Source organism: Gigantopelta aegis, chromosome 6, assembly GCF_016097555.1.
Source record: "Gigantopelta aegis isolate Gae_Host chromosome 6, Gae_host_genome, whole genome shotgun sequence".
Taxonomy (NCBI): domain Eukaryota; kingdom Metazoa; phylum Mollusca; class Gastropoda; order Neomphalida; family Peltospiridae; genus Gigantopelta; species Gigantopelta aegis.
In genome coordinates, this window is record NC_054704.1 from 54,308,833 (window position 1) to 54,321,032 (window position 12,200).

General features: G+C 38.2%; 1 protein-coding gene across 2 annotated transcripts in view; it reads right to left on the reverse strand.

The window, feature by feature from the left end:
• LOC121375668 overlaps positions 1-11,808 on the reverse strand; it is a 40,397-nt gene extending 28,589 nt beyond the window's left edge. For both annotated transcript variants that reach the window (XM_041503234.1, XM_041503232.1), the window contains exons 1-2: positions 11,675-11,808; positions 372-1,204 (exon numbers count right to left, since the gene is read on the reverse strand). In XM_041503234.1, the coding sequence (XP_041359168.1) occupies positions 372-1,138 (767 nt within the window). In that variant the 5' untranslated portion in view covers positions 1,139-1,204; positions 11,675-11,808. The remainder of the gene's footprint in view (positions 1-371; positions 1,205-11,674) is intronic.
• Positions 11,809-12,200: the final 392 nt, after the last annotated feature.

Genomic DNA, 12,200 nt, shown 5'->3' on the forward strand with positions numbered 1-12,200 from the left:
ATGCTAATGCTCCATTTAAATTTTTTTATTTTTGTCATGGCAAGAGATAGCATCATGAGGGTGTTAGCAGCACAGAAGTGAAAACCTTCCCTCTGGAAATACAGAATGTGTCACCATGGTCAGTTCTGGACTGTCCAGTACATGTATCATAATACTAGCATCTCAGCTGTGATTTCATATAACCAAAGTTTAATATCTTGCTCAGACAAATTAATGGATTACATCCCTGAGTCCTTGGTACTAGTTTAACATGCTCATATATCCATGAAAGTTTCGACTACTACATGTATATCCCATTTTGGCTCAAACAAAAATGTTCTGAAGTATCTAGTCTCATAATCTATTGATGGTTTATGATAAAAATTTCTTACCTTGAAGAAATATTTCTTGGATCACTTAAAGTGTCTCCCAGAAAACTTGCCGGTGTGTTTGGGATGGCCCTCCTCCCAGCCGTCATGTCCGACACAGCACTGAGCACCCTTAGGTCTGGTTCTGGAACCAAACCAGGAGTGTCTGCCTCTCCCTGGAACGACTCCAGTTCCTCTTCCTCATCAATGTTGGACAGGTTCCCCACTTCTTGATTCCTCAAGTCTGAAGCTTCATCCAGCATGCTATAGCCCAGGCCAACAGTCATGAACATTTCTTCAGAATCTGTGTCAGGTTCAAGTCTTCCTTCCCCACCACTGCTGTCAGAGCTGTCGGTCTCCATGGCATCGGGATGTTCGAATATCCCCAGATCTTCTGACTGAGAATCTCCTTCTGTAGAGTTACCTTCTCCTCCTCTTGATCTGTCGGGTTCGGATACAGATTTGTCAAGATGGAGTTCATCGTGATGTACCTCATCAACAGGAGAATTCCTGTCAGAAATATTTTCTATTTTGTTCACTTGTTCTTCGTGATGTCTTGGAGTAGCGTTTTCAAATTCAGTGTCTTCGGTTTCAGTCCACAAACCGTCCTTTCTGTCAGAACCCAGAATCTTATAGCTGCCATCCGGGGTTTCCATAGAGAACTGTTTATGTGCATAGTCCACACGAAAATCATCTTGGTAGCCTGGGTTGGGGACATTTTGATGCAAACTTGTGGGAGGTTTGCATTCAAATCCTATGGGCACGGAAATACTAGAATTATCAACAGCCATGTTTGTGGTTCATTAAAATGTACTTGATTTAGTATCATTGATAATGTTCTTCACCATTTTGTACATCTGGAAAACAATAACGAACAAAAATAAACATAAAACATTAAGCAATGTAGGTTTAATGACATTCAGGATTTTGGGTTACCAGCAACACATAGTCTTAAGCAATGATTCATAAACTCAGAATTTTCTTCTTAAGCTGGGCATGAGGAATCGTTAAAAAATGGCCTTCAAAAAGGAGACTGGAGCATTACATAAAATATCAGCTCCTTGGGTTATGGTTATAGTGTGGGGGGAAGTTTAACTTTAAAGACCACTGATTTAGATTATAAAATATGGAAATACACGTACTATAAATCAGTAGTTCTTGATATCAATAAATTCTTAAAATCTACAAGTCCCTTCTTCAATATTAAAAGTTAACTGTCAAAATTAACAAAAAGAAAGAAAGAAACGTTTCATTAAACAATACTCTCAACATATTTTCATTTCACACCTCACCTACATGTATCTGAGCTGTCTGTCCAGGACAGTGGGTTAGTTGTTAGTAGTTAGTGAGAGAAAAGAGTGTATAGTGGCCTTACCCCTACCCACTGAGTCGTTAAAAGTCACTCTTGGTGGGAGCTGGTATTGGGCTGAGAACCCTGTACCTACCAGCCTTATGTCCGATGGCTTAACCACAACGCCACCGTAAAGTTTGTTTTATTTAACGACGCCGCTAGAGCACATTGATTTTTTATCTTATCATCGGCTATTGGACGTCAAACATATGGTCATTCTGACACTGTTTTTAGAGGAAACCCGCTGTCGCCACATAGGCTACTCTTTTTACGACAGGCAGCAAGGGATCTTTTATTTGCGCTTCCCACAGGCAGGATAGCACAAACCATGGCCTTTGTTGAACCAGTTATGGATCACTGGTCGGTGCAAGTGGTTTACACCTACCCATTGAGCCTTGCGGAGCACTCACTCAGGGTTTGGAGTCGGTATCTGGATTAAAAATCCCATGTCTCGACTGGGATCCGAACCCAGTACCTACCAGCCTGTAGACCGATGGCCTGCCACGACGCCACCGAGGCTGGTACAACGCCACCGAGGCCGGTATCTGACATCTAATATCTGCTTATTAAGCAATGTGTAGAGGTATCATCAAACAAATATTGGTTTTCTTTCCTTATTACCCAAACAATAACAAGAAAAGACTGTTAGTGTTATTACTCACTATATTGTAACAGGAACTCTTCATATCACTCTAGAGTCTCTCAGAGTTATTTAAAATAAACTGAATCAAAGAAAACTGTTCACACCTAACTTCTTTCATGACCTATAACTATATATTTATGGATTTTCATTATCAATGTAAGCCGTGACAATCTCTCATACCAGGTTGTCAACTAAAACAAACATTCCAACACCTAAGGTCACTTTAATTTAAGTGTGTAATTTAAGGAGGTATAAATAGTGGTCCACAATCTTTATTAGAGAAATATCACTATGTATTTGTCTTCCTTGAATATTATAAGATGAAATATATAATTAAGAAGAAGCATAAAATGTGTGTTTTGTATGTGTCTGCTAGTGCTAGTGTATGTGGGTTGTATGCCCGTGGATATATGTGCAGATGTGTGTATGTTGTTTATCAAAAACATAAAACTCCAGTACCCTATAAAATAATACACTGTTTTATTATTCTGATTATGTAGACAGATGATGCTTACCCTTGACATAGGTTGTAGGTATTTATTGTAAATGAGGGACTGGAAAATGACATATAAAATTAAACCATTCTTTGCTACTACTTCACATGTATACGTTATGTGGCATTTCTGTGTTTATTCTCTAACAATAGACCATCTATCATAATTACAGAAAGAAAGAAATGTTTTATTTAATGATGCACTCTACACATTTTATTTACAGTTATATGGCATCAGACATATGGTTAAGGACCACACAGATATTGAGAGAGGAAACCCACTATCACCACTTCATGGGCTACTCTTTTCGATTAGCAGCTAGGGGTCTTTTATATGCACCATACCACAGACAGGATAGTACATACCATGGCCTTTGTTATACCAGTTGTGGAGGACTGGCTGGAACGAGAAATAGCCCAATGGGTCCACCGATGGGGATCGATCCTAGACCGACCGCACATCAAGCGAATGCTTTACCACTGGGCTATGTCCCGCCCCTGATAATTACAGAGCACTCCACTTATTTGCATACCACATAATAGAATAACCCAGCTATAAACATACAAAGTCTCTGCATGCTATACCAAAAAACCCTGGTTGGTTGATTACCTGTTATAAGCATATCCCATTTATTGTAATAGCATTTGCACTAAATGTCAAGTGTTAAACACAGTTAAACACAGTTAAACGACTAATTAGTGGTTTATCTGGCATTCATTCATTCATTTGAACTTATTTTCGTGCCTATATCCAATTAAGGTTCAAGCATGCTTTCCTAGGCACACACCTCACTTATCTGGGCTGTCTGTCCATGACAGTAGGTTAGTTGTTAGTGGTTAGTGAGAGAGAAGAAGGTGTAGTGGTCTTACACCTATCCACTGAGTCATTAAAACTCGCTCAGGGTGGCAGCTGGTACCGGGCTGTGAAGCCTATGACAGAGGGTATGGGGGTCCTACACTAGAACATTTTAAAATATTGACATCCAAAATGTTTCTGGTCATCCTGGTGTTTTTAATACACTGTATCACAAAATGCATGTTTCATATTTTGGGGGCAGGATTTAGCTCAGTCGTTTGAGCGCTCGCTTGAGGTGCTTGCATCAGACAATCGAACCACCTCAGTGGATCCATTCAACTGATTTTTTTTTTCTTGTTCCAACCAGTGCACCACAACTGGTCAAAGGTCGTGGTATGTGCCTTCCTGTCTGTGGAAAAGTGCATAAAAAAGATCCCTTGCTGCATTTAGAAAATGTTGCAGGTTTCCTCTATTGACTACGAGTCAGAATTACCAAATGTTTGACATCCAAGAGCCAATGATTAATATATTAATATGCTCTAGTGGTGTCGTTAAACAAAACAAACTTTACTTTACTTTTTTCATATTTTTAAAAATACACATGCATCTGAGAATTAACAGTTATGGAGTCATGTTTTAGTCTATTTTTAAGTGTATTTCACTGTTTCAACATCATAGACCCTTGTTTTACTCTGTTATAACTTTATCCAAATGTACTGGCCTCAGTGGCATCGTGGTTTGGCCATCGGTCTACAGGCTGGTAGGTACTGGGTTCGGATCCCAGTTGATGCACGGGATTTTTAATCCTGATACCGACTCTAAACCCTGAGGGGGTGCTCCGCAAGGCTCAATGGGTAGGTGTAAACCACTTGCACCGACCAGTGATCCATAACTGGTTCAACAAAGGCCATGGTTTGTGCTATCCTGCCTGTGGGAAGTGCAAATAAAAGATCCATTGCTGCCTGTCATAAAAGAGTAGCCTATGTGGCGATAGCAGGTTTCCTGTAAAAAATAGTGTCAGAATGACCATATGTTTGACGTCCAATAGCCGATGATAAGATAAAAAATCAATGTGCTCTAGTGGCGTCGTTAAATAAAACAAACTTTACTTTTATCCAAATGTGTTACTGATTTGTAGATTACTTAAACTTTAATAGTGTCCATTTTCAGAGGTTGAAACTAGCATCTGCAACTTTAAGCCAACGCTAATAAACTAGATTGGCCTAACAAGGTTTCTTTTGTTTAACGACACAACTAGAGCACATTGATTTATTAATCATCGGTTATTGGATGTCAAACATTTGGTAATTTTTTACATATAGTCTTTGAGAGGAAAACTGCAACATTTTTCCATTAGTAGCAAGGGATTTTTTATATGCACCATCCCACAGGCAGGATAGCACATCCCACAGTCTTTGATATACCAGTCGTGGTGCACTGGCTGGAGCAAGAAATAGCCCAATGGGTCCACCAACGGGGATCGATCCTAGACCGACTGTGCATCAAGTGAGTGCATTACCACTGGGCTACATCCCGCCTCTAGATTGACTTAACACTAAATTTAGAATTAAAAAAAAAAAGTTAAGAAGAAAACACCTATTGACTGCATACTTAAAGACACTTGAAGTAAAAGTATTGTACTAGTCGTGGGGGAGCTGTCAAACAGATCTCAAGTGTCACATGTCTCATCTGTCAAACCCCATATTTTATTTACCAGACAACAAAGTATTTACAATATTAGGTCAACACATTAGTCTTTGAAATGTGGCATAGATAATAGATTTAGAACAGCCATTGTTAGACCCATACAGCTTTTTGTGTGTATGTGTCGGCCCAGGAAGTAGAAATGATAATATCAGGACATAGAAAAATGAATCAGGACTCCTGGCCTTAAGCCATCAAGCTGAAGGCTGGTAGGTATTGGGTTCTCATCCCGGTACCAGCTCCCGCTAAGAGCGAGTTCAACGACTTAATGGGTAGATATAAGGCCACTACACTGACTTCTCTCTCACTAACCACTAACTCACTGTCCTGGACAAACAGTCCAGAGAGTGGAGGTGTCTGCCCAGGACAACATGCTTGAACCTTAATTGGATATAAGCATGAAAATAACTGTAAATGAATGAATGCATGAATGCACGAACGAACGATAAAACAAACGAATGAATGAATCAGGACTAACTGAATTACAAGTTTGATGTGGCTGTTAGTATATTAATTCACAAAATATAAAATATTTTTAATTAATTGGATGGATGGACGAGTGGATGGATGAGTGGATGAGTGGATGGATGAATGGATGGATGGATGGATGGATTGGTGGGAGGACAGATGGATGGATTGGTGGGAGGACAGATGGATGGATGGATGGATGGATGGATGGATGGATGGATGAGTGGATGGATGAATGGATGGATGGATGGATGGATTGGTGGGAGGACAGATGGATGGATGGATGGATGGATGGATGGATGGATGGATGGATTGATGGGAGGACAGATGGATGGATGGATGGATGGATGGATGGATGGATGGATGGATGGATGGATGGATGAATAATGGATGGATGGATGGACAGACATACAGATGGACATACGAATGGACAGATGGATGGATAGTTGGATGGACACACTGATGGATAGATGGCTTATAGGATAATAATTTGATGCATGGATGAACAGACAGATAGTTTTAATGGATGGATGGACAGATAGACACATGGATGAATGGATGCTTATACAGCACATGGTCAAATCAGGAAACAGTATCGAACTCAGTTTGAGTAAAGTAGTAAAATGTTTGAATACCACTGTTATTATCTGACTGCGTCATTCACACCTGGTCAGGTGTATACATGGTGATAGGATTTAAGATATACCCCAGTCAGCTGTAGTTGATCCAGCCATAACGATCTTTGATAGAGGATTATTGTGACCTACAGTCAACGAGCTGGCCACCCGTAATAATTAAGTGATATGTTTGTGCCCCGGGCTCGTTTCCATTGCCCATGAGTAAACAGTCCTATAAAAGCTGATAACAAAGCAAAACAAAACCCTGTCATGGACAGAACTCTCTGGCGAAGTCAGAGGTTGGGCCCATGACAGGCGTGCTTGAAACATTCTCTGATGGAAGCATGTCAAAAATCCCCCCCCCCCCCAAAAAAAAAAACCCCAAACATTATGTGCAAAGTATTGATCATGCAGGTAGTAGCCTACAGAATATTCATGATAATAATTATCTTAACTAATTCCGATAACAGTATTAAAACTAGGACATCACATACCACTGTTTTAATATCATAATGAAAGCGCATATTTCAGCCAGTGATGCTACTATAATGGTAAAGTATACAACAGCTTTAAATGACAAAAATAAGGGAAGCACACACTAAAGCTTTCAGTGTGGAAACAGAGTGGCACAACCCGACTCCGTTTAGGGTGGTCATGTCATGTCATAGGGTTTTATGTGCACATTCAGAACAAGTTGTTGTAGTGCACACCTGTCATGGGCACAAGAGCCAGCCTTGGCCGGCTCCTCCGTCCATGACAGGAAAGGTGGGGGGAGGGGAGAGGAGGGACCGCCTGCACTGGCAGGTGCAAGGGAGCACCAGCAGCCCGATCAAATCGGTAGCAGGCGGGTGGGGGTGGTGGTGGTGCTATGGAATTTGAATGGAGCAGTTAAATGCCAAAGAGAAAAGGGTGCGCAATTTTGATTGAGGGAATTTGACGCAATTTTTTAACGGTCAGTCAAAAGGTAAATGGCCGAGCTAATATAGGTTTTGATATTAGTGAATCGAGAGTAGCTCGTTAATTTTAGACCTCTACGATGCTGTGGTGTCTTTTAGGGTGGTAGATCCTATGACCTTTTATACCTCAGGCTAGCACTCCACCATTGAACTGCATCTTGCCAACTTGGTGAATAGAATGATAAAGTTTGTTTTGTTTAACGACATCACCAGATTTATTAATCATTGGCTATATGATGTCAAACATTTGGTAATTTCGACATATACCACTGACATCCCAGACTGTGTTCGGGAAAAACACAAATACTATACTTATGGAATGAATATTCTATATTTTTCAGTTACGGTACATGAAATACAATTTATTCCAATCAGTTAATGAAAAAAATCAACAACATGGATGTAAAATAATTCCATTCTAGTAAACAAAAGTGTAACACCATCCTGTAAACAAGAAAGTGTGGTGGTTTCTAACTGCATTCAGGTACATGCGAAATATGTTACATTTTTTAATTACCGGTAGTAACAAGGGATCTTTTATATGCAGCATCCCACAGGCAGGATAGCACATACCACAACCTTTGATATACCAGTTGTGGTGTACTGGCTGGAATGAGAAATAGGCCCACTGATGGTTATCGATTCCAGACCAACTGCACAACTCTCAACAAATCACTGATTGTAATCTCTCCTATAATAGCTAGTTTTTTTTGTTATTTTTGTTTGTTTTTGTTTTTAGTTTTTTTTTTTGTTGTTGTTGGCTTCTTCTTTTTTTTTAGCAGGGGGATGTGGATTTTTTTTTTGGGGGGGGAGGTTGTTTTATTTTTTTTACTGGCCATTGGGATCACCCAAATTAATTATTAATTTTGGTAGCATGAGTCTAAAAACCACTTTCCTCAGGTATTGGGCCACAATATTCTAGAACCCATGGTATGTCATGAAAATGCAATGAAAGCATTAACATAATTACCATGGAAGTGGCATTCGGTGGATGGATGGGGTTTGCGGGATTCAGTGGGTGGGGTGGTGAGGGTGTTTAATTATATCCCATGAGCCCACAATAAGTTTCAAACTTAAAGTGACAAACCCTAGTTTCTAAACACTATGACACATTTTTCACTATTAATCCGTTTTTGATAATTTAAATTAAACGTACACGTACTTACATTTTATTATTTAGAATATTAATTTCTGTACACCTTAAGTGGTTCTAGTCATCCATGTGTTTTAATACCCCGAAATGGATTTAATTACTTTTATAAAATGCACGTTCGTCTGAGAAGTAATGGTTATCGAGACAAGTTGTAGTTATTTGAGACAGTATTTCCCCATTTAAACACCATTGGCTTCTCTCTGTTATAACCTTATCTAAATGTGTTTCAGGTTTGTTGATGAACTAAATTTGGAATTAATTTTCACGTGTGGAAAATAGGGTCTGCTGCCCTTTAAAACCATCAAAGCTTGCCAATAAAGGGATCCAGTCAATAAAACCCAGTAGCTCAGGGTTTGTTTATTGTACTCTTTTTTTTCCATTCAGTTATATGTTTGTGCTTGTTAGTAGACCTATTGTCTACTATTAAATGAAGTGAAAACTGTTTATATCATATTACCATAAACTTTATTCTCTGTGGGGGGTTGCTTGTAAGATGAGCATTATTCCATAGTGGGAGTGTAATGTTAATGTTTGTTTTGTTTAACTACACTGCTAGAGAACACGGACTTATATATCATTGGTTATTTGGGTGCCATAAAATGTTTTACATTGCCCTGAATTGTGCATAAACACAATAAATAGCATAACACAATAGAGAATTTAGTCGTATTATTAGTAGTAGTATTACGTAACCCACCTTAAACAATAAAAAGACGTTTTTAAAATACAACATACCGGAGTGATTTGCCCTGTTAAAGAAAACAAAACAACAACAGTTTTTGCCTCAATTTAAAAGTCTCCTATGTCATATGAGTGTGTAAAAAAAACCCACCCATTGTTTCCTAAATCTACCTTTACAAAATATTTGATCATTTTACACTTCCTTTCAACATGGGCCCCAGTGGTAAAGTGTTCGCCTGATGCGCGGTCGGTCTTGGATCGATCCCTGTCGGTGAGCTCAATGGGTTATGTCATATTTCAGTCAGTGCTCCATGGTATGTACTATTCTGTGTGTGGGATGCTGCATATAAAAGATCCCTTGCATCGCGGCAGCGGGTTACCTCTCTTATTATTTGGTTATTTTTAACCATATTATATCCGATGCCAACTAACTGTAATTAAAGTGTGTTGTGCATAGTTAAATAAAAAAGCCCTTCCCTCCGTTTTAATTTAACATTTAACTTTCAATGCATATTGGTGACCAGCATAAATTTTGCTACAAAAAGAAACCCAACACGAACAGTGGCTGCACACAAAAGCAAAGGAATTATGACACTGAATCTAATTTCTGGTCGTTTAACTGTTTGAAGGCACACTTAAACATATACAGTAAAGTACACTTATAACGAACATGTTTAGAACGAACTACTGCATAGAACGAACTGATCGTAAAGTCTCGTTTTATCTCCCTATACATTAATAATCAACTTAAGCAAATTTGTATAACGAACTCCTGCTGTAACGAACTATAATGATCCCTTCCGGTTTGTTATGAGAGTACTTTACTATATAGTTGAAAATCTAAAAAAACAACCCAAACCTGTCCCCCCCCCCCCCCCCCCCCCCCCCCCAAACCCCCCCCCCCCCAAAACAACCCCAAAACAAAACAAAACAAAACAAACCCAAACAAACCAAAAAACAACAACACCCCCCCCCCCCCCCCCCAACAACAACAACATTAACAGATGTAACAATATTAAAATGAACTAAAATCTACTTAAATATAAAGTGAGAATTATTAATATAATGTGTTCATAAATTATGGAATGAGGCAGAAAAAATTTTGGTTGGAGTCTCGGCTCATCTTGATTGTATAACGGTATTAATTCATTCACAAAACAAGACGTTTAAAATTGTTTTCAGTTATTCAGACTTAATGACTAAAATAACTAGAACATACACGTATGTACGTGTATAATATAGCATAAATACAGTACGGACATTTATATTATAGGCAAACATCAATATATCAGCATAAGCGTACAAGACAGGGGATCGTGGTGGGGGTGGGGGTAGTGGTGGGGAATTAGTTGTAATTCATTATAAAAAAAGTAGTTTTTTAACAACACCACTAAAGCATGATTTGTTAATCATCGGCTATTGAATGTCAAACGTTTGGTAATTTTAACATATAGCCTTAGAGAGGAAACCTGCTACCTTTTTCTATTAGTAGCAAGGGATCTTTTATATGCACCATCCCACAGACAGGATAGCACATACCACACCCTTTGGTATACCAGTCGTTGTGCACTGACTGGTACGATAAATAGCCCTATGGGCCCACCGACGGGCATCGATCTCACGCCGACTGCGCACCAAACGAGCGCTTTACAACTGGGCTACGTCCCGCCTCTAACTGAAGTGAAAATGCGTAGTGATTCATTTGCAACCCTATATAGCTGTTTGGCAGTAATACTAATAGGAATATAGTTTGTTATTCACATTCAGGCATTATCGTTTAATTCGGCCAAAAAGCAGCCTGACCCTAAAATAAATGGGATTCCGTACGCCTATGTATATCATTGAGAAGTTACTCACTTTACATCCATTAGACGATATAATACTACTACTACTACTACTACTACTACTACTACTACTACTACTACTACTACTACTACTACTACTACTAATAATAATAATAATACTAATACTAATACTAATACTAATACTACTACTAATAATATATATATATATTATCTAGAACCATATCGATATATCAAACATGTCAAATAAATAAATAAATAAATCAATCAAATCAAATCAAATCAAATCAAATCAAATCAAATCAAATCAAATCAAATCAAATCAAATCAAATCAAATCAAATCAAATCAAATCAAATCAAATCAAATCAAATCAAATAATCAAAATCAAATCAAATCAAATCAAATCAAATCAAATTCAAAACCGTAGACCAACCAACCGATCAAACCATTCAATACCAAAATCTGGTGAGTATATAATTTATGGAAATTCACTATAAATCCTTATGCTTTAAAGGCAGCATATATATATTTCATAGCAACTGCAAAAATAAAATATTAACAAACAAAAAATCACTAGTTGTGTGCGCTTATGTAGGCTACACAATAATGACAGAATATATTGCATGTTGACCTTTTGTCATTAAATTACATAAATACATACCAAGAATAGATTGTAGAGTTCCCTCAGTTATACATCCAGTGAAAAAAAATGGAGTTAGATAACAAAACCCCAACCGAATTGTGAATCGTATAATATAGTGAAATTCACTCTTTATATCGGTTGTTCCCCTGAACAACCATGACTTCCCATTCTCACAATACGAATACTCATTACTCAAACTAAGTACAGCCGCGATTTATGTTACTCGTTTCGACTTCGCACTTTCAAGAGCATTTGAGCATGACAATAGCATTAAGAAATAAAAGCGAAGCCATGCACCCATGCACAGTGAATTATTGCAGTGTATAAGTAGCCTATATGGCTTTTGTAGACGCCCAATTACATACGAGTACTTTCTCACAACTATAAAATTACGCATATACATCGATTATGTCAATACGTATCTAAATGATATAGTTTTTGGTCGTGTGAGAAATGTTAGTTTAGTTAAAGATCTAAGAAAAACAAAAATAGATGAATGTTTGTTTTACGGTACCAGAACATATTATATTTAATCAGGGCCTAA